Here is a 23478-nt window from a genome sequence, read left to right on the forward strand (position 1 = left end):
GAGAGGGGAAGGCTGGAGGAAAGGGCGGAGTGCTGTGTAGATATTTCCTCTAAAAGGAAGGTGGGAGTAAGGGTTAAGAGACACATCAACAAACAAAACAAGGAGCTCAGGAAACTCCCAAGACTCAGGAAGGTCAGCAAGGTACAAAGCTCATGAATGAATAATGAAAGGCATGAATTATTAGCAGGCCTGGATTCTCACTCATTCAGCCCAAGAAGTGTCATGGTTATCTTATCCTCTTCCATCTCTCAGAAACTAGGCCAAGGCTACTGTGTAGATTGGGTGGGGACAGAGGCTGGGCAGCATCTGAGCTCCAATGGGTATGAAGGAAAAAGATGGGCACCAGGACCCTCGTCCATTCTGTCCTTGGCTCAGGTATACACGCTGGACTTGGTTACATGGTGACAGCCACAAGAGAAAAGAGAATTTTGCCAGATAACCTGCACTACAGATTTGGAGCTTTAAGTCTCTATAATAATCGTCCTTCTGTGTGTGTGTGTGTGTGTGCGCGCGCGCGCGCGCGCGTGTGCATGCATGCGTGTGTCTGTTTAATGTGTCTTTCTTTCCATCCATACGCATGTGTATGTGTATATGCATGCATGCTGTGCATACACACACACACACACACACGCGCGCGCGGGTTGTATCTCTCTGGGGAGTACTGAACACTTTAGGGGCCATTCTCTTCCCACATTCCAGGGAGTCCTAAAGGCCTGAGGCATCTGACGAAGAACCCCTACCAAGGCCTTCAGCCCTACGCCTGGAAGAGATGAACTAATGACCGTTACCATGGGAGCAGCGACCCACTGTACAAAACCAGGGACAGAGAATTCTGTGGCCCTTCCCACAAGCCAAAGAACTTTATTTGTTCCCGGATGAAGAGCAGCCGCAGCAGGGTCCGCAGTAGGCAAGGCTGTGGTCTGTGGTTTCCGGAACCTCAGGCTGGCGAGAGGGCAGGCAGCACCTTTCCAGCACACTGGCCGAAACCAACGCGGTAGCCATCTCCCTGGCAGTAACCTGAAACACAGTGGGGCAGGATCAGCCACGGAACTGCGGACCTCCTGGGCTCAGGTGCTTCAGAGCACGGGCTGGGGCAACATAAAGACAAAGGCGGCCGTTGCTCAGGATGGAAGGCGACCCGTGGCTTTGCACACCCCCACCCTGGAGACAGGTCCCCTGCTATTCAGTGGAAGAAGGAAAAAATGGAGAAAAATGAGAACCCAGCTGCCAGTGGAAGAAAACACAAACAATCCTGAAAAGACAGGAGGTCAAAAAGTCCAATGGTTCTGTGGACCAGATGGGCAGCAGATCTGTGCCGTGAAGGATAGCAGACACAGAGGCAGGTGGGAGAGATGTCGCTGTCACATGACCGCACGGAGGGACATGGGCTTGTGTCACAGTGTTTCAGATGCTGAGACAGAAGTCTCGACTAACTGTGAGCTGAAGGGCAGTGGGCAGGGAAGTGCCAGTCTCCGGGAACAGATCCCCGCGGGTCCAAAGCAGAATGCCCAGAGAGGACAGAAGGCAAGGCTTGGGATTGATGCCTGAAGCCACTTGCTCAAACGGATGGTGTTTGGTTTCTTTCTTCTCCTGTGTGACTCCCTGCAGGGGCCCAGATTCAAATCCTGACCCTGTGCGATGCTGAATAAGGATGCGGATTTCCGTTGTGGTCTCCATGCGTGAAGGATGAGGACTGAGTACACATGGACACATTTTGTACCGTGTTTCATATGAACTACATGAGAAGCTACCGCATACTCGGTCAGCAGGGAGTGACGTAGGGACTTGTCTCTTCAAGGACAGCAGAAAGCAGGGAAATGACAAGATGAAGGAAAGTCAGAGGAAGTCAGTAGGAAAGAGCCAAGGAGAGCCAGAGTACGTGAAGCCAGAAGGCGGTATACGGCTCCTGGTGCCCTATGCCCCGTGGCCAAGGCAGAACAAATCAGGGCTCCTGTGGATCCTGCTTCCCACAACCACACAGAAAAGGACTTTTCCTGCCTTCTGTGGTACAAACATCAAGAACACCATGGGGCTTGCTGCCTCAGCCCTGGGGCCCTCTTTTCCAGGCCTGACAGCTGCAGAGACAATTCTGCATTGTTTGAGGCAGCTTATTCAGTCTCTCTCTCTCTCTCTCTCTCTCTCTCTCTCTCTCTCTCTCTCTCTCTCTCTCTCCTCTCTTTTCCATATCAGCACTGTAAAAAGCACTCTCAATCCACAGGACCCCACAGCAAGACCTGAGACTGGCTGGTGGGCACTGGAGCAGCACCAGACACAAAGCTGGCATACAGCAGTTGGCGTCCTTGCTGGACAGGCAGAGGTCTAGCCTTGGAGAGCAGCTCACAACGGGAACTGTATCCTGACCTTGCCGTCTGTGCGATCTGCCATGAGTCACCTCCCTTATACGCCGCTAGGTTTTTTTACTTTGCAGAACTGGGGCAACGACACATTTCCAAAAGGCTCGGGTGAGTAGGAAGAGAAAGCATGGAAGCAGACACACCTCCAACACCGCTGGGCACTGCAGACATTTAGTAAGCACAGACGGCCCTCGGCGTCTCCAGGGTAAGCCCCTGGGCAGTCTGCATAGAACCTACACACAAACGGTCCCTACACACTTCAAATCATCTAAGGGTGGCTTACGGTGCCTAAGACAATACAAATGCCATGTCAAGAGTTACACTGTATGGTAGGAAAGAATGACAAGAAGACTGGCCATTTTCAGTACAGACACAATGTTTCTCAATATTTTCCCTCTGTAACTGGTTGGGTACATGGACATTGAAGCACAGACACCATGAGGCTCTACATAGTTAACCAGAATTAGGATTAGTGGGAGCAAAGTAGGTAGTGATCAACTCTGGGGTGCTGCTTGCTGTTTTGAGCCCTGCCTGTACCTTTCTCCTTGGTTCAGCCCACTAAACAGTATGCCTAGCTTGTCACTATGCACTTCAGATTGAGCTACGAACTCCAAGGATACCAGAGTAAAGGCTTTCAGGTGTGACTATGGAAAGAATCCTCAAATAAGGCTATCTGCGTGGGTTCGGAAACCTACACAAGTACGTCATAGGAGGCAAGGAGGGAGGTTCAAGGGACAGAACAAAACTGTGTGTTGATGGGAACAGGGACTCGATCTCTGCTGGTGGCGCTGTAGCTGGAAGGCCAAGAATAGGCCTTTCCCCCAGACATCTGTAAGGAGCGCAGCCCCCCATCAGCTGCACAGCAGACTTCTGCCTTCCAGAGCTGTGAGAGAAGATCATCAAGCTCACGAGCTCTTAGCACAGCACAGGAAAGGAACAGGAGACCTTGGCTGGGTACGGAAGCTGACAGTCATGCTGCCACCATGAATGACATCGAGCTGTTGGCAGACGACAGAGGTGGCAGGGAAGGCTGTGCCAGGCTGTGCCAGGCTGAGGTTGGGGGTCCACCGGCTCTAAGAAAAGCGATACTGTGCTAGCAGAGGGTCTGCAGGAGAAGGACGCTGAGTGAGCCAGGCAGAATCCCATGCTAAGAGGTGATAGATTGCATGGGGCATCAGATGGGTACCAGGAGGGGATCTTGGACAGAATAGGAGCGTTGTGGAGCAAGCAGGAGGACCCCGTGACTGACTGAAAGGTCTATTGTTGAAGCCCTGTGAGGGCTTCAGCTGTGGGTCTGTAGGTGATCTAGGGCACACCGGCTGTACAGAGGGAACAGGGCACCTTAAAAATATGTTCAGCAGACTACGATGAGGAAATGGGTCCAAGGTTCCAGTCCACAGGACAGACTGTTGGTACCAGGGCAGCATCAAAGAACTACGGGTCAGCAGAAGATACCCAAAAGGAAACCAGTGGCTGATGAGAGCAGACCAGGCAGGAAGGTAGGAGATAGTTATAGGTTTCCTCAAAGAAAGGTCAAGATTCTCATCTCTCTAGAGACAGCCATGTAAAACAGCAGAGGGCAAGAAGACCTGAATATGCATCAGCACTAGTTCAAGTACTTTAGCTGTAACATACACTCTAGGCTTTAGATGCCCCAAGGTGACAAGAATTGGGACTGGACAGATCCACTGCCTGGAGGGGAAACCAGACTTCCTTATTCACAGTCTGCAAGGCCTCCACGGAGTGCCAACCTCACTGTGTAACCTGTGCAATAGTGCACAGCCAACACCGCAGCGTGAGCCAATGAGAGTCACCGCAGCATGAGCCAATGAGAGTCACCTCAGCGTGAGCCAATGAGAGTCACCGCGGCGTGAGCCAATGAGAGTCACCGCGGCGTGAGCCAATGAGAGTCACCTCAGCGTGAGCCAATGAGAGTCACCGCGGGGTGAGCCAATGAGAGTCACCGCAGCGTGAGCCAATGAGAGTCACCGCAGCGTGAGCCAATGAGAGTCACCGCAGCGTGAGCCAATGAGAGTCACTGCAGTGTGAGCCAATGAGAGTCACCACAGCGTGAGCCAATGAGAGTCACCGCAGCGTGAGCCAATGAGAGTCACCGCAGCGTGAGCCAATGAGAGTCACCTCAGCGTGAGCCAATGAGAGTCACCGCAGCGTGAGTCAATGAGAGTCACCGCGGCGTGAGCCAATGAGAGTCACCGCGGCGTGAGCCAATGAGAGTCACCGCGGGGTGAGCCAATGAGAGTCACCGCGGGGTGAGCCAATGAGAGTCACCGCGGGGTGAGCCAATGAGAGTCACCGCGGGGTGAGCCAATGAGAGTCACTGCGGTGTGAGCTACTCCTCATCTCTAGAGTTCCAGAATGTCCTCCAGGGAACTCCGCAGGGGCCCAGCACACTTCTACCAAGGGCACAGCTGTTGGTATAATCCCAGAGCTCTGTTATCAAATTGTAAAGATGAGGCCAATCGAGTCTCAGAATGTTGAGTGCCTCAATTGTCACACTGTTGGTGAGTCCCTGGGAGGTCACCGAATGGAATGGTGATGACTCCAAGTAGTCTTATAATCATGGACCATGCCTTTCTTGCTATTAATAAACAGGTGAAAAACAGAATGGCAACCAAAGATATGGAGCCTCCAACTTCCTGGAAGGGGCTGGTAAGAATTTTAGGTACTACCATAGTCATGCCCTCTGACCCCAGTTTCAGATCAGCCCCTGCCCGTGGTTTGATACATCGTCCAGAAAGCAAGGGCCCCACCATTACTGGGTAATTTGCTGTGTGTATGTGGTGGAAGGATGCAAAATGAGCTCTCACTGTGTTTCCTGTGTGGACACTAACACATGAAGTTTCCAGAAGCCCAGGCGATAGCCCAGGGCATACAGTGCAAACACAGAATCCAGAAACTCCAGGAAATGCACAGCAGACAGACTGCTCCATTGCCAGGTGGGTATTCTCAGCCTGAGGGGTTTGTGGGCCGCACCTGTTATGATGACTTCATCACCGTCCAGCAGGAAGGTCCTGGTCTGCCCCTGGCCCAGATCGATGGCCTTTGTTCCCCTCCAGGACAGTTCTAGCATAGAGCCAAAGCTTCCAGGTTCCTTTATAAGAGAAAAGGCGGGGAGAGGGCATGCATTTATATCTTGGTGATATAATAGATCAGCTCTGTTGTGGACAGTATAATGAGACACAGGGGCCCATAAAACCTCTGAGACCACTGCAGATGCGTCCTGGTGTCTCCATCCTTCCTGTAAGCATGTTGTCTATTACAGGCCCTGTGCCTATAGCATGCTCAGGGGCCTGCTTTACTGTGCCTTCTCTTCCCACTGACTGCAGCTCACAACCTCCATGCAGTACCATGCCCAGCACTATACCTCTGGCGAGAGACTGTCACCTCCCAGTCACCATGGCCAGGATCTCACAGAGTGAAGTTAACTTATTCACCACCCCACCTCACCATTTCCAAATTGTGCACCCCTGTCCCCAGGCCCACGGTGGTGCGGGGGCAGATGAGAAGCCTGCAGCCGTGAGGTCACCTCCTTCTGTATTAGATGGAGTGATTGCTGCTTTCTGGGGAGACAGAGTCAAGCTCTGGTTCTCACGCAGGTCTCCTTTACGCCCAACTTGTTCAACTGGCCTATCTTTGGCTTGGGGACCCAGCAGGTATTTTGAAACTCACGGATCCACTGATGGTTCCAGAAGCCAGGAGGTCCCCGGGTCTCAGGTTGCATCCATTAACGGAGTGGTGCGTGAGCTGCTGCAGCATGGTCCAGTACATATGCTGAGGGTACAGACACAGGGGGACATGTGTGGGCAGCCTGCTTCCTGGGCAGGATGTCGTTTGCTTGCTCCATGCCCATGCCTTCCCTGCCCCCAACACTCCATGTATCCTTACAATGTCTGTCTCATTTCAGTTGAGATTCTGCCTTCCTCTAGTCCCTCTCCAGATGACCTGCTGTCCACCCGCTAAGGTTCTGGGCCCCCTTGTCCCTCAGCTTCCACATGACTTCCTCTGGAACCTCATCTCTCCCAACACCCTTTTCTAAGTTGCCTGAAAGCTGCATCTTCTTAGCCTTTTCTGTCTGCTCAGGTCTACATGTTCATGAGCACCTCAGGCCTGGGAGTTCCTGGAGCCATTCCTAGTGGACTGTCTCTCCTGCAGTAAGGCCTGGCTGACCACCCCCCCCTCCAGGACTTGGATCTGACACTATCCCTGGAGCTGAAGTAATTTTAACACAATGTCAGAGCAGGATGGCAATGACAGGGTGGGATGTGAGGTTTTATTTTTAAAGGTTTGATTAGAAATAAGTGGGCTGCTGAGATGTCTCAATAAGTAAAGCTTGCTGCATAGGCATGAGGGCCCAAGTTTGACTGAGTCCCCATGGCCCACTGAGTGTGGTATGAGCCTGGGTGTGATGTGTGCCTGTAATCTCCGCACTAAGGTGGAAGAGAAAGCAGGATCCCTGAGATTGCTGGCCAGCAGGCCTAGCCCATCCATGAGCTTCAGGTTCAAGGAGAAACCTTGTCTCAAAAATAAAATGGAGAAAGACTAAGGGAGACAGCCACTGTCAGCCTCAGGCCCCTTCATGTGTGCGCACACACAGCACTTCCAATCAATCCAGCCTGTGAGGACTCGGGATCCAGAGGCTGGACCTTCCAGGATGCAAAATGCACCCAGAAAACTTTGGTCACATCCAGACAGCAGCCACTATCTTGACAGGACTCTGTGATGCCACACATGTCTAGAAAGGACCAGGGTCATGGGGACTTCAGGCTTTCACGATGACTGTCATCTCATCCCTAGGTGGCTGCTATTCTCCTGTTCCTGTGCCCTTCTTTCCCTCCACACAGCAGTCCAGCAGCCCCCAAACTCACCTTGAAGTTGGACCTGCAGATGGTAGCTGCCTGGCTCATTCCTTCTCCTGTCAGAGATTGAGTAAAGACACTCATAAGATTTAGTCCACTGATCGTAAAGGAAAGCTTTCAACTTGGCTCCACTTTTCTGCTAGGATTTCACTTAGTCTGTGGAACAATAAGCTTAGAGGGTGTCAGAGCTTGGATATGCCCACTGAGGCCACCTAGTCCGGGGAGGGCAGAGACATGCACCTAAGCTATCATTTTTTTCTCCTATCCAGAGCAAGCACTGTGTGCTGCTGGGTTTAGACACAGCTTCAGAGCACCCCTTCCTACAGTGTTCCTAACATCCACTATATAGGCTGAAACTTACATATGACCTTGATCAAACACAGCCTGAGACTCTCTGGACAACTGGTCTACCTGCTACACTTCTGTAATAACGGATAGTGTAGTCATTCAGCATTAATGTCAGCAGTCCTTACTAAGCACCTACTTCATTCAAGAGCACTGCCATCTTCTGATAGTATGAACCCCTAGAATGTGCTTTCTCCCCTCAAATCCAGCCCCTCTATCACAGGAGGTATGCTCTGCAGCCCCATGGGAAGTCAGGGTGCCGACAGTGCAGCTTTGCCTCCCTGTTATTCTGATGTCAGCTTGGAACCTCAAAACTGTGACTTGAGCTCTGTACCTCCAGATGTTGTGGTTTCACTCCCATCCCGTCCCTCTCCATCAGTGCCCTTCACTGACACAGGGAAATGACCAGAACAGGAGCAAGATAGGAAGGCACTGCAAGGATGTGTCTGGGAGTGGAAGCACGATCTTGGAGTTTACAGCACTGGCACTTAGATCCAGTATGGGCCTAGCCAGCCCTGTTGGGAGCAGTGAGACCCCAGATCCTGAATTTCTTGTAATCCCCTGATCTGAGTGCCTACAGCTGCTCTGAGCACGAGACCTTCAGGAGTTCCTGATGGCAGGAGAGTGGTTTCTGGTGGGTTTGGCTGGGGCGTGGCTATCTCTATATAATCTGCCTCTGAACACAATAAAGGGGGGCATTCTTGGGGAATTCAAGGATGACCCGTGTCGCTGTCTCTCTGTGTGTATCTGTGTATTTTAACCTCCAGCCCCCTTGCCCGAAGCTCGCGAACTGGGTGCCAGCGCACAGAGCGCAGACACGGGGGCGCAGTGCGAGGCACAGTCCCATGACTCAGGGTGATCCTTCCTCTCTGGGCCTCAGTTTCCTGACTTGAAACATGAAAGTATGGGGCCAGCAGATTCCCAGAGGAGGGTGCTGCTGTGGCTCTTAGATCTTTCCTAGATGGAGCATCCTGACACTTGATCCTTAAGAAACTGAGTCCAAAGACAGACAGAGAGAGAGAGAGAGAGAGAGAGAGAGAGAGAGAGAGAGAGAGAGAGAGAGAGAGAGAATATTCAAGTTTCCTGCCTCTCATGAGGACTGAAACCCAGGAATTGGCCTTAAGGACACAGAACAGAATGTGTGTAATCACAGACCAAAGGAGAGAAATTGAGGGAACAAGGATCTGGCTAGAGTTTGGCCTTGAGGAACTAGATGTCTCCAAATGTGTCCCCAGGCAAGCTCTCTTCCACCCCTGACATAAAGATGACACCTGCCCTTCCTAGTGAAGGTTCTGTTCTCGGTCTAGGTTTGGGTCTATGGATTCGTTTCCTTGGTCATCACCACTGTACCATAAACCAAGGCTATAATTCCCCTCTATCACAGACGACAAACTAGGGGATTGCCTGGTAACTTGCCCAAGCCCCAAAGCTGGACAGGAGTGGTGCCGAGTCCAGACCTCCACCACAGCCTGCACAGCAGCCCCTCCCACCATAGCCTGGTCTGTAGAGCCAGCCACTCACTCCACAGTTCAGTCTGTGGAGAGGCTTGGTGGAGCCAGGTCATCAGCACCGGATCTCTGGGCTGCCCAACCTGCAGTTCAGGGCTGAGCCCTGCTTCCCACAGTCCCATGAGCCTCTGAGATCAGGCTTCCCAACAGGCACTTGATGAAATGCGCCACACCTCTGGGGTGCAGGGTAAGGTTGGTGGCAGGGACAGATGTGACCAGAGACTAGGTAGACTCTTGCTGGAAGAGCAGGCAGACACAGAATGAAGGACCAGGGTTCCCATGTGGGACAATGCCTCTAACCTGGAGGATGGCCCTCACATTCTTCTTTTCTTTACAAGAGCCCCATATAGCTCCAGACTGGAGCAGGTGCCTCTAGAGTCACCCAGCAAAGCTCAGAATCCATTGGGGCAACGACACCTGCTCATGCCTGCCTGCTGAACAAGGGTAACACCGCTCACCCTGAAACATACCTTTCAAGGCAACAGACAGGTTGATATCAAATGTGTAGGGCTGGCTGTGGCAGAGATACGGCAAAGGCTTGGGGTCCTAGAGGGAAGAGTACATCAGAGAGAAGGGCTGAGTTCCATCAGCCTCTGCACCCCAGCACAGAGTGTGCCAAGTGGCAGCAATGTTTCTTCTCCAGAGACTCAATCCCTGCATACTGTTCATAGATAGGACAGGAGGTCACATGTGCTAGATTTGAGAAAGTAAGCAGAGGAGGGGGTGTATCTGCAGGTTAGAGGTCACAGGGCCAAAGGAGAAATGCTGTAGTGATCTCAGGGAGGACAGACTCGGGAAGGGGACCATGGGAAGCAAGATGGTCCATAGAGCCTGTAAGGAAAGACCAGGACAATAGAAAGGGAAGGCAGATGCCCTAGAAAGCAGAGTGCCTAGCAACAGTGAATCTGGCAGACTGAATTTGGTGCTGGGACACCTGGGGAGGCAGCTGATGGCCAGGCAGAGATGCTGCCCATTGAGGAAAAAGAGCATTTCCCCAAAAGACAATACAAATATCATTTAGTGGGACATAAGATCACACTGGGTGATTTGAACGGTTGTGTTTCTAATGGTCAGTGTGACCAGTGCATGAAGGTGGGAATACAGCTCTTTCCCAGTGCATGAAGGGTTAAACTCGAAGCTGTTTTTGAAGAGAAGCAAACAAACAAAGATTATGATTCGTTGGGAAGGGGCCAAAGTGGTGACAGATGTATATAAATGGTACTGGGGAAGGACAGAGGCAGCTGGGGTCCAGACAGATCTGTGAAGATGGACATGGAAGGAGGACGATGAGGGAGGATGTGGGCCATTGAAGGCAGGGGTCCAACAGGTCCTGCGAAGGCAGAAAAGAAGAGGGAGGGTGGAGGGAGACAGGCAAATGGGAAGGAGACCAGCAGAGGGGAGAGGTGGGTGCTATGACGGGGACAGCGAGGGAAGATCCAAGGAGACAGAGTGAAAGTCTTGCAGGGTCTTTTATGAAGGGCCGATTTGCAGAGTAAGTCCCCCCAGGTTGTGGAAGCAGAAAGATACATGGATGAGTGAGGGAGAAAAGCGGCAGCACACAGGCTCAGGAGACAATGCCAGGGAGAAAGCAGAGAGCCCTGAGCAGAACCTTCTGGACGAGAGTTGGACCCAGAGACAAGGGAGAACCAGAGAGGTCATCTGACAGAGCTACGTTTAAGAGAACATCCATGAAAGCTGGGGCCTACACGGTGGTGGCCTTAAGGCCATAAAGGCAGGGTGACTGCAGTGAAGGGATGAGACAGAGCATACTGTGACAAAGTGGGGGATGGGAGCAAGGACACTGGCCTGGCCCTGGGCAAGGGGGCTGGGAAGAGTGACAGAGACAACGCACTTTTCCCTATACCCTCTACTCCGATGCATTCTACAAATTAGACTCCAGAGGGAGCCATTGCACAAAGCAAAATTGAGCTATGGAGCAGCCATTCAGTTTTGCCAGGCAGTTTCCTGAGTGCAGAGAACTCTAAAAGCTACAAAAGTATGTTTTCCCTATGAACTGTTAGAGGGACAGAAAGCCCTGACGTCACGGCTGTCTGTCCTGCACCACGATCCTGCAAGCACCGCACTGTCTCTGTATTTGCTCAGAGGGCAGCAGAAAAGGGCAGAAACAGGAACTTAGAGCAGGGCTTTCGGCAGAAGGGTGTTTACCTGCTCCGGGTTGGACACCACAAAGGGCATGAGGGCATCCATGGGCACCACCCATGGGGAGATGGTGGTTCCAAAGCTCTTCCCCAGGAACGGCCCGAGAGGGACGTATTCCCATTGCTGGATGTCTCGGGCTACAGGAGAAGAGGAAGCTTAGGGTTCATGATGGTGTACAGGCTCACTCCAAGCTGCTTCTTGTCCTGCATGGACCTCTCCACAGGACTCTGGCAAGCCAGACCTCCCAGGGAATGATGTGTGGGGTGTCCTTCTGTATATGTGTTGCTTTTATTGGCTAATGAATAAAGCTGCTTTAGCCTATGGCAGGGCAGAATATAGCCAGGAGATATATATATATGAGAGAGAGAGAGAGAGAAAGAGAGAGTAGGCAGAGTCAGAGAGATGCCATGCAGCTGCCCAAGGAGAAAGATACCAGAATGCCCGAAACCTTACCAGTAGGCCACAGTATCGTGGTGATAACAGATTAACAAAAATGGGTTATAAGAGTTATCCAGGAATATGCCTAAGCTATTGGCCAAGCAGCATTGTAATTAATATAGCTTCTGTGTGATTATTCAGGTCTGGGCAGCCAGGAATGATAGAGCAGTCTCCATTTACAGAGGAATGAAAAGAAGAACGTTGTGTGAAGACAGAGGTCCTTGGAGGCACTGTCCAGGGTAACAGGACAATCCCTGAGTGGGCGAGGCCCACTTCCTTTTACACATGGTATCGGGGTGGAGGGCTGGGGCTCAGATGCTAGGCTGCTGAGCTTGAAGTGTCAGCTCAGTCACTGGCTAAAATCTCTCCACACTTAGCTCTTCATCAGCAGAATGGGATGCCGGTGCTGGCAACAGGGAGTGGAGATAGGCGGGGCTTGACAAAGGTTTAGGTACTTTCAGCACCGTCCTTCCACCTATGAGGAAGCCCCTAGGGGGAGCTGCGACTGGCCCACATCCTCAGAGCCACACGTCAGTGCCGCAGCCCCCTTGCTTGCAGTCCTTGGGCTTCCAGTCCCACAGTCAACCCCCGTGTGCCCATGCGCAGAGCAGCGGAGGAAGCTGAGCCGCCAGGCATTACCACTCCAGTCGTTCATGAGGACCATCCCAAAAATGTGCTCGTGGGCTTTGGAGATAGGGATCGGCTCTCCGTATCTGTTCCCAGGGCCTACAAAGAAAGCCTGTCACAGGCAAAGTCGGTTAGAATCAAGACGGCCTGTAAACCGGGCGGTGGTGGCGCACGCCTTTAATCCCAGCACTAGGGAGGGAGAGGCAGGCGGATCTCTGTGAGTTCGAGGCCAGCCTTGTCTACAAGAGCTAGTTCCAGGACAGGCTCTAAAGCTACAGAGAAACCCTGTCTCGAAAAACAAAAAATAAAACAAACAAACAAACAAAAAGACGGCCTGTCCTTCGGGGTCACTGCCGGCTGCAGAGCCTGGGGACCAGGTGCTAATTCACTGGGTCTCTAAGACAAGAACTGCACTCACGCGTGCTCTGCTTTCCTAGCAGCCCCATGACCGTTTCCTCCTGACCCTCAGGGCACCTCAGGCCTTTCTGCCCCTTTCTTTGTTCCCTATACTGCAGAACCTAATGTCTGACAGCTCCATGACGCTGGCGAAGAACTGAAGCATCAGGTAGACGACTCAGGCCACAGCACCTGACACAGTGGCTCACAGTCCAACCTGTCCCCAGAGGAATGAGATGCGTGTGCCAGCCATGAACCAACACAACCTCCCGTCATGTCCATGGGAAACTAAAAAGAGCAGGCAGGGTAGGGTGGGGGTGGGGGCGGCTCCTTCAACAGCACAGAATCAGCTACATTCATGACGTCAGCGTCAGTTTTATTTGTTCGGTGACAGGGCCAAGTTTTCATCAAGATAAAAAAAAAAGAGAGAGAGAGATTCAAGGGCAGCGAGGCATGAAGGATGCCATCACGTTCAAGACCAGAGGATCTCCGCCTCATTTCTCATAGCTGCACGTGGGTCTTTGGCACTCCCATAATAAAATGCGTAATTTAAATAAAAAGCGGAGCCTGACTGGGAGGGGAAACTTTTGGGGAAAAAAATGATTTTAAATTATAAATAAATTTACATTATAAATAAATGTTTTTTAAACATTTGGTGGAAGCGTGTTTCTGAAATGGTGCAGGCCATGCCACAGGTGTAACAAGGTGGCGAGGGCTGCTTGATGCTTGTTGCTCACATATGAACATACAAAATCACCATGAATGCCTACAGAACAGGTGAGACGCTGCTCCCCCCAGAAGCAAAGAAATGGTTTTTTGCAGCCTCCGACTGCAGCACTCATCAACAGAACAGTCAGCCGTTTTATCTAACCACACTTTAGTCCTTTTTTGTTAATGGCATCTGCTATAGCGTCAACTCATCAACACTGAATTCCCCGTCGAGAGCTGCAGCTCAGGGGTGAAGGAGGGCTTTCCAGCAAGGGTCTATAAGGGACCTCTGACCTCTTGCAGTTAGGAGCGCACAAGGGCTCTCCACTCAGAGGACACAATAAATAACAAGATCAACTCAAAGCACATAAGTGTGTGGGAAATACAGGGGTGGGGGGGCAGACCAGAAAAATAACACATGTTTATAGAATGAGATCTGAAACAGGAAGACAGGGAGCCCGGTGTGACCTCCACTGGGGACAAGTGTATGCATCAAGGAGACTCAAATTTTCCACTTCTCCCTGTGGCAATGACTTGTGTTACTATTTGGGTTGCAAATAAGTTTAGCGAGTAGGTGAATTCACGAACACAGGACCTGAAGGGCGAGCATCAGCTGCCCTCAATGGTCCCATGGGGTCATGGGGCTGCTGTCTGTGGCTGGACAGGTGTGAACTGCTGCCCCAGAAAGAGAGCTCGCCCACTGCAGGCCTGTGTGGATCCCACTCAGTAAGGCTCGACATGTACTCACCATCTCCAACTCCATGTCCAGGAGTTTGCAGGCACCATACACGGGAGGCTTTGCTGGGGAAGAGAGCAGATAAAAGAAGCCATCAACACCAGACTACAGAGCTCATAGCAACAGGGCAGGGTTGGGCGTTGCCAGGGCCTGGATATTTGGAGTCCCTTACTGTTATCAGGTCTCATCTGTCCCACGGGTCTTCGGATTGGGGTGCCAGATACCACGATAGAGGAAGCCCGGCCATGGTATCCCACAGGTAAGTGGAGCCTAACAAAGGAGGGAGAGAGGGGTGTGGGTGCCAGAGATGTTACATGTGGTATAAAATAAACTTCAGAAAGAAACAGAGTCAGTTCACACTTATTATTCAAAAGTTCAAACATGTGCCCAAGTGTCCACGGAAAGAGGAATGGAGAAACCAAATGCAGTACATCACAGGGAGGGGAGGGGGGAGGGGTCAGGTTTAATAAGAAAAGGTGGCAGGGTATGCTTGCAATCCCAGCACTGAATAGGCAGAGGCGGGAAGAGGACCACAAGCCTGTAGCAGCCTGGTGTACATGGTGGGTTCTAGGCCAGCTAGGGCTAGCTCCACCGTGAGGAGGAGAAGGAGAAGGAGGAGGAAAAATAAAGAACCTGGGTTTCTTTGACTACAGACAAGAGTTCTGCTGCCTCCTTTGTGGGCCCTGCTTGGAACAATAGCTATCCAAGGCTAGGGAACACTTTCAGAGGATGCCTGGAAGACAAGACTATGGAGAGGAAATAAAAGAGCTTTCCCAAATATCAAAGCACTATGGAGCAAGGTGGGGCCCGGGTGCTCTTAGATGAACACACGGAACTGCATGTAGCGTAGGATACACACTGGTGGTTATTTTGAATAAAGCAAGAGGTTATGCCTGCAGAGCAGTGAGTGGCGGCTCCCTCAAAAGCTCTGCCTACCTATACCCCAAACCCCCAGGAAGATGTAGGAATAATCTTTTTTTTAAAAAAAGATTTTTTATGGTCTATTTAACTTTATTTTATATGCATTGGTGTGAAGGTGTCAGATCCCCTACAACTGGATCTTCAGACAGTTGTGAGCTGCCATGTGGGTACTGGGAATTGAACCTTGGTCCTCTGGAAGAGCAGTCAGTGCTCTTAACCACTGAGCCATCTCTCCAGTCCCTAGGAATAATCTTTTTAGACATAACTAACAACCTTGGATCATCTGAGAGTCCCTAGATCCCAGAGGGCCTTTGTACAAGGTAGAAGACACGGAGAAGACAGGGGCAGCTAAGAGCGATATAGCCACAAGGACTGTCCACAGCAGCAGGGACATGGACAATAAGGGTCAGTCTTGCAGGACACAGCAGGCTGGGCCCGGTCTCCAGACTCCTACTTCAGGTGTGTAGATACGACAGACTGCCATCCTGCACAGCGCCAGGCTGCACTTATCAGTCATAAACCGTGTGTTCTCATGACCTCAGGGAAAATGATCCACAGACTCTCTAGCCCCCAATGGAAATATTTTAGATTTCTGATTTTTTTTTACCCAGAATTCTCATGGGCTAGAACATAGGCAGTTGGCCAATGAAAGAATCTAGAGATCAAGCATCGCAGGGGATTCATCCCCATGTCTGTTCTCCAGAGCGGAGCTGAAGGGACAGACCCACAGGCTCTTGACAGTCCCCCAGCCCTAAAGTCTGAGGGGACCAGGAGCTAGGTCTGCTGTTTCCAGAGGCAGGGACGTCATCCCTTCTAGTTTTCCTCCTAGACTGCTTTGACCAAAGAGGGTCTTTGCAGCTCCTGGGGAAGGGAGAGATGATTTTGAATTCATCCCAACGTCTGGTCTAGGACATACCAATTGGGCATCAGCGCGTTCTCCTTGCCCCTGAACATAATGCCAACGTTAGTGGCGTGCTGCCGAGAAGAGTAGAAGTCTGTGTAGTCTCCTGCAGAAGGAAGACCCAAAACAGCCAGTGACCCAAGAGGAGGGACTCATACCCCTCTTCAAGATTCAAGGACCCCTTCAGGAAAAAGTTACCCACACTTCCTGATTCAGACAGTGAGATTTAAATATGAAATGGCTGCCCCCACTCCCTCCCACCTGGACCACATAGAGCTGCTATGGCCCTCATTGGGCAACCTTTGGCGCGCCTTTGTTTAACGTATGCCTGCTCCCTAGCCTCGCTTCTCCCTCCCCTCTGTCGGTTTAAGTCCTGGCAAGGCCTAGGCCCCACTTCTGAACCCTTCTTTGGGGTGGTCTTCACTGAGCTCCAGTCCCATGCAGGCAGATCTTCAGGAAACTGTCACCATTCAGGCCGGTCCCAGCTCGGCTCTTCTTATTTCACGTGACTGGCCCTCGGCACCAAGATCAAGGCATCTTGTCTCTGTATTTGAACTTGTATATCAGTGCCTAATGATTGTGATGAACGTGGAGGTTCCTGAGCTCCACGGGCCCCTCTCTCACACGTGAATGAATTACCGAGATGCCAGGAAGCCCACTTACGGTACTTTGCTTACCCATCTTCCTGGACCTTGTACCACCACCACCCCCACAGCAAAGCTGAGTACCCCAATCCAAGCAGCTTGGATGAGAAGTGGAGGTGGAAAGGGAAGGAGAGGGCACAGTCTAAGCAAGGGGCGGCCAGCCTGAGCCCTGCTCACTACTTCCCACCTTCAGTCCTGGGCACAGAAGCAAGAGCGAGTGTGTTTGTCAGAAAATAATCAGGTCCATGACCGTAGAAACAGGAAGTGACAGCATCCATTAACTAGAAAGGATGAAGGACCCCGAGAAGAGAACAGTTTGCCTTGAAAGTAGAGCACAGTCCTGAAGGGAAGCAGGAGATGAGCCCATCCTCAAGCCCGTCTTCTACCTAGCTGTGGGCATTAGAACCTCTGCAAGACTTTGCCGAGCGGAGGAACGGGTTCAGGAAATCCCATCCTTCCAGGCAGAACTGTGCAGCATTCAGACCACAGGTGTCCAGGTAAAAGCAGAGGCTCCCTCTCTTGGCTGACATAGAAGGATGCAGCCTACACCTGGCCTCAGGCTGATGGGCCCATCTCATTTTCAGCGAGCAACTTGCTGACTCGGTCAAATCAGACGCCAAGTACACATGGCTTTCCTCAAAACTCTCTCCTGACAGCTCACAGTGCTTCCCCCACAACCTTCCGGGAAGAAGGAGCAAATTGCTGTTGAGGGAGACATGTCGCTAGTCACACACTTAGACAGGCTGCTGTTTCTTTGGGAGAGCAGGCTTGAGACAACCTGAGCAGAGGCTAACCGTCTGCTGAGCTTGGTCATGATGGGATCAGCAGGCAATCCTAACGTCCTCACTCTGTTTTCTTCTCACCAAGATACAGGGATCCAAGCATCTGCCCAGCCAGCCAGGCCCACTAAACTACTCTGGATGACCTAACAGGGAAGCAGGACTCACCTATGGTCGCGGGAAGGTGCATTGTGGCAGCAGCCTGGGAGACGAAGGCGCTGAAATACAGAATCAGGGGTTCCATCCGGTCTTCCAGGTTCAGAGTCCCCCCCCCCCCAGCATGCAACCCAGAACAGGGCTGGGTGAAGCGGCCAGGCAGCCAAGCAACGATGCATAAGGGCACTGCCAACTACCCCGGGCTCATCCCCCCTGCCACGTCCCTCTTTCCCCGTGTGTTCCTCACCGCTGCCGAAGCTTATTGTCATCTCGGAGCCTGGCTTGGCTGGCAGACAGCAAGTCCTGCAAGGATGCTCTTGCCTCCTTCCAGGCAGCTTGGCCCAGGCCCATAAAGCTGTTGAGAGTTGTCTAAGGCCAAAACAGGATTAGAGATGGTTTATGCCTGAGAAAATCCTCGAGCCATCTCTCCTGCCAGAGTCCGAGTTCTCTCCACGCAGTCACAAGCTGGGACCCTTGTTCATATGTTTGTCCTTCCTGCATAGAGCTAGAGAAAGCTGGTCATCTTTCTTGATGCCCCATCTGTTCCTGGATGTGCACCTCACAATGCCAAATAGGTATTATGTGGACAGCCACCCCAGAACTGCACAAGTCCCACTTGTCTAGTGACAAGACTGACTCCGGGCCAGAGGGTGGCCAGGAGGACCGATGGGGAAGATGTGTGCAAAGCTCCTGTACAAAAGAGGTCCTCAGGGAACACCACGAGCACCCCTGCCTGTGTGTCAGGAAAAAGCGGACCCTACAAACCGACCAGTGATGAGGGAGGAAAGTTAGACCCATCCCCCATAGACATGGAGGCCAAACCGGCTGTCCCCAGGCACAACTGCACACCTAGGGGGCAGGACAGTCACTCTATGTAGGTACAAGCAAGGATGGATGCTCCAGGACTGTTCTCTTGAAGGACTGGACAGCCATCCCCCATGAACAAGAAAGCCAGGATGACTGTATCAAGCTGTACCCCAAATCTGGACTGTAACAGTTATGGTTCCTTATCTCAAGGTTTTCCTGGGCCTTAGAACACCAAAGCGTGAATAGCCCAGGATAAAAAGAAACCAGAGTTATATACTATCCTCATCTCATAGGAGAGACCCACTGGAGTCAGGAGCTCACATTCTGCTGAGAGACCACCCTAAGGTGTCAAGGCTACCTCCTGTCACCTCTATGTGTCAGAACAGCTCCCACTTAGCCAGGGATAAGCTGTGACTAAGGAAACACTATCTCATTCACCGTAGGTAGTAAAATGGGCACAATTCATGACACAGCGTCCTACCTCATCGAAGACATGCTGGTGTTTGGAAAGGACAGGCCCGGTGAAGAGGTGTTTAATGACACTGAGGTCTAAGATCTGGTCACCGATGGCCACACCAATCCGTGGCTTTGGCTGGGAGGAGAAAGACACAGTCAGTTCTGATAGGCCAGTTCATTCACTGTAACAGAAACCCAATACTTAGGGACTCGTAGGTTCCTTTGGGACAACCCTCATAAGGATAGGATAAGAAAGATCCCGGATAAGTAAGAAAGCAAAGTTGTGATCTCTTGATGGAAAATTAATCAAACACCCCTCCCCCCCATAGACTAGAGGAAGACCAGGTAGCTTGTGGAGGCAAAGTTCCCAGCATTGCTTGCCTGCACCAAGTGATGAGCTGCTCACCACCTTACCAAGAATCTGAATTCCTTTTCATACTGGTCCTAGGACTTTGCTCGGGGCCTTTCTCTTATGAAGCAGAGTAGTGAGTGTTCCACATGTCGTAACTTGGAGCAACAGCTCTGTGGTAGCCTGAACTCAACAGAACTCAGGTAGCAGGGTGCTGAAGAAGCAACGGTGCTCTGACCACAAGGATGAATTCTGCTTATGCCCCCAATAAACGCTCTGCAGGAGTTCAGATGGATACAGTGGACCAAATATTTTGTCAAGGCTGGACCCTGGCCCCACAACACTAAGCACATCAGAAGACTTCACTTTCTGGAATTCTGTCCTAAGTCAGGCTTCCTTGGCACCTGAACCAACAGTCCAGCCATTCTAGGGATTTCATGGGAGTTGAAAGGCGGACTTCTTGGCTGACCCTGTCTCCAGTGCCTGCTCCTTTCAGTGGGCAAAGAAAAGTACCTGCAAGGCACACCCTAAGTGTTAAGGATAGACCAAGGCCACACGGCCCTGAGAAGCTTCACCAGAGAACCCATATGTCCTCAGCTCTGTAACTCTGTGGGCCTCAGTCTCCCCACTCTGCTTCAAAAAACACGGATCTGAGCTACACAGATCCTGGTGACAGTCCGCTCAGGTGATATATAGGATGGTGTTACAAGGAGAGGGTCCCTTGTTTGTCCCAACTGCCTGGCTAGCTTACATCTGAAATAACCACACAGAAACTGTATTAGTTAAAACACTGCTTGGCCATTAGCTCTAACTTCTTATTGGCTAACTCTTACATATTAGTTTAACCCATCTCCATTAATCTGTGTATCGCCACGCGGCTGTGGCTTACCGGAGATTCTAACCGGTGCCCATCTCAGGCAGAGGATCCATGGCTTCTCTGACTCTGCCCTTCTTCCCAGCATTCAGTTCTGTCTTTTCCACCTACCTAAGTTCTGCCCTATCAGGCCCAAAGCAGTTTCTTTATTCATTAACCAATGAAAGCAACACATGAACAGAAGGACCTCCTACACCAGGACAGACCATGGGGCAATCATCCTATGTCTTGCTGAAGGCAAGCATCACCTCTGTGATTTAATCATAGGCATTACCTGCCTGGTCATACATAAACCAAGCCTATAAATTGTGCTGAGTCACTTTGGTGCTATAACAGCTGTCGAAGGAGAGGAGTAATCGGTAGTCCTATCCAGACCTAATGCCCATGACCACAACTACCACTGCAATAGCAAACTATCCACAATGCGGCAATAACGGCACTTCTATATTTCCCAAGGCTAACCAATAGCTATCTAATTGGACTTAAAACCTGCTCAACATGAGGGAATCCATGCCTATTGCTATAAACCAAGCCAACTGCCCATGGCTGGAGAGGTCACAGACCCAAGAGAACCTACTATTGTCATTTTTCTAAACCAGTGCAGTACCTAAGTGTGTTCTAAATATGTATCTTTATACTCACAGGTAAGTGTAATTCTCACCTCTTGGTCAAAGCAGCTTCTTTTTGCAATAGATAGAAACCATTAGGTAGATCTCTAATGGTCAAAATGTAGAGGACCACTAACTCATCATGGGTGCCCAATCCCATGCTATATCTGCAATGCAATCCCAACTCCGACGGCTCAGGGAAAATCACCCAAGAGGGAGCAGAGAGACAGTAAGAGTCAGTGGCCCAGGACACCTGTTGACAGATCATTTCCCCTAGACATAACCAGGGAACTCCTCCTAGGAATTCTCAACAATATAGTTGCCTAAACAAGACCAGCACAACGACACCAGTTGGCCTGCCAATCCTGATGGGAAATTCTCCATGTTCCCACCCCTAGATGAAGAGCTACAGGAGGTCAATCAATAGTTAGTTGCCACCAGGAACAAACTCCTATATAGATGGACCAATTCCAAGCAGTCAGCCCTGGACACAGGTACATACGAACAAAGCTAAATGCATCCAAGGGGTTATATATACATATGGATATACATGTAACAACAATAAAGAAGGGATCATGAATTTGGGAGGGGGAAGAGAAAAGTTGGAGGGAGGAGCTTCCAGGAATGATGTAGTGCTTACATAAGAAATTCTCAAAAAATTAAAATTTAAAATTAATTTTTTATTACTACTAAAAAAAAAAGAAGCTGGGCATAGTGGCACATGCCTTTAATCTCACACTCAGGAAGCAGAAGCAGAAGCAGGCGGATTTCTGAGTTTGAGGTCAGTCTGGTCTACAGATCTAGTTCCAGAAGAGGCACGGCTATTCCAGAAAACCCTGTCTCAAAACAACCAAAATGATGATGATGATGATGATAAAGAAACAGCAGAGTATAGTGTCTGGAAAGCCTCTAGTCGCATATAAAAGAACAGTAACTCCAGATTCCCCTGGGAGAGCAAGCCAGAGCCCCTTACTACCCAACCAAGTGCTGAGGATGGGCTTGCATGCACAAACCTTCCTGCCTGACCCATCTGGTGCTCCCAGTAAAGACTGAGAGCATCTCTGCTGAGGGCACAGTACTGTCTAGGGGAGGCCAGAGGGAGTATTCTGCACCCAGAAGGTGGTTGGCTGGCACAGGTTAAGGCTCCACACACCTCCTATGTGGACAGGATGACCTATTAACTTTGTGTCCTTGCAACATCTACTCATGCCTGGTGGTTGTGAAACCACCAGTTAGCTCTTGTGACCAAGGCATTCAGCACAGGCAGGATACAAAAGGGCAGTCCTCTGAGCAAGAGATGTGGAGAACCCGACCAATTGCCAGGAATCCTTTTCTTCCTTCCTTCTGTTGGTGCTTGCTAGCCAGGCACTCTGTTACCTGTCAATCCTGGCAAAAAAAAAAAAATATTCTGACTCCTATTAGGTGCAAGCAGTTCCCATAGCTCTATGGCTTACAAAACTGAACCAACAGTGCGAGCAAAAAGCAAGCAGAAAACGCCACAAACATTTCGAAAGGATGTGCTTTGCCTATCTGAGGATCCCTTTATGTATTTGCTGATAACTCAGCTCCACTAAAACCGTTTTTAAAGATTTCTTTCTAATCAAACTATGTGTACAAGTCAAAGTTCGTTTCTCTTGCCCCACTGAGCTTGTGATCAGTTCAGGGAATGCCCAACAGGTCACACTAGAGCAGAAAGAATTTAGGCTAGAGGTAAAAGAACCTGGTGTCTTAGACTGCACAGTTTCTAGGCCAGGAAGTGCTTGCTCAAAAATTATGGGAGTCAGCTGGTACTTTCCAGCTTGCAGGGTCAAGGACTAGCAGTAAAGTGAACGACCACCCAGCTTCTTGGAAGGAAACGGCCAGCAGGACTACACGTCCGTTTTGGGGTCACAATAATCGCACAGGACTGCTGTCTAGGCGAGGGGTGATAGCTCCCCTTTCTCTTTGCAACTGGTTCTCGCACAACCCCACAGAAGCTGAGACTGAATTTCAACATCCTGCACAGCCGCATTCGAGCCGAGCCACAGGCGCCTTCCACCGAGGCTCGGGAGGAACCAACCGGAGCTACCACCTCCCCGTGCCCGAGCCCAAGCTCACGTGGCTTTGAGTGGAGAAAACGCCATAGGGCAGGTTTTGGATGGGAAAGTCCGAGTCCTCGGCCACCGGAATAAAGGACATGCTGACGAGCACCCAGCAGGAAAACCCGTGGCGGGCAGGGTTTGGTTAGCGGGGCTGTGTTTAGGGCGAGCGGAGCACTCAGACGCAGAGACCGCCCCAATCCAGGGACTGCTCTTCCCTAAGGCCCGTACCCAGTACTGCCTGGCAACACCCCTAACCCGCCCCTCGGGACCGCCTCCCCCTCCCCCCCCCCCACTTTGCACCTCCCTTACCCCCGGGTCTACCCTCTGTACCACCCAGCACCCGGCCCGGGACCACCCTATTCCCATGCCCCTCGACCGCCTCGCCTCTATAGCAGCCCCCTTCCACCCAGAAACCGGCCAGCACCCACCCCGGGACGACCCCATTTCGCTCTTCTGTGACCTCCCCTCACCCAGGACCACCTCACCCAATCGTACACGTAAAGCAGTCCTCCTTATTCGGCCCAGAGATGATCGGAACCCCGGAAACGCCCCGCCCCCGGCCTTCCCCCAGGACCCGTCTACGCCCCGCCTTGGTCCTGCCCCCTCTCCATCCCGGAACCCAGGACCGTTCCGCCCCTGTGTCCATAGGGCCATCTATCTATCTGGTCCAACCCCTGGGTCCAAGTATTCGTTCTCACCTAGAACGCCCTAGCCCTAAGGCCCTGCCCCTGTAGGCGCCTCATTTCCAGGCCC

The 23478-nt window shown here is 51.3% G+C and overlaps 1 protein-coding gene across 1 annotated transcript; it reads right to left on the minus strand.

Moving 5' to 3' along the window:
* Positions 1 to 830: 830 nt before the first annotated feature.
* On the minus strand, positions 831 to 22965 carry Fah (fumarylacetoacetate hydrolase). The gene is made up of 14 exons (XM_075952352.1): positions 22742 to 22965; positions 18839 to 18949; positions 17798 to 17919; positions 17563 to 17612; positions 15987 to 16077; positions 14322 to 14419; positions 14162 to 14214; positions 12322 to 12421; positions 11251 to 11381; positions 9555 to 9630; positions 7241 to 7287; positions 6045 to 6146; positions 5349 to 5466; positions 831 to 1017 (listed from the first exon to the last, which is right to left on the minus strand). Exons 1-14 carry the CDS (start codon positions 22820 to 22822, stop codon positions 938 to 940), a joined length of 1260 nt encoding a protein of 419 aa, XP_075808467.1. The 5' UTR covers positions 22823 to 22965; the 3' UTR covers positions 831 to 937.
* Positions 22966 to 23478: the final 513 nt, after the last annotated feature.

Source organism: Microtus pennsylvanicus, chromosome 18 (genome assembly GCF_037038515.1).
Source record: "Microtus pennsylvanicus isolate mMicPen1 chromosome 18, mMicPen1.hap1, whole genome shotgun sequence".
In the NCBI taxonomy this organism is placed as follows: Eukaryota; Metazoa; Chordata; class Mammalia; order Rodentia; family Cricetidae; genus Microtus; species Microtus pennsylvanicus.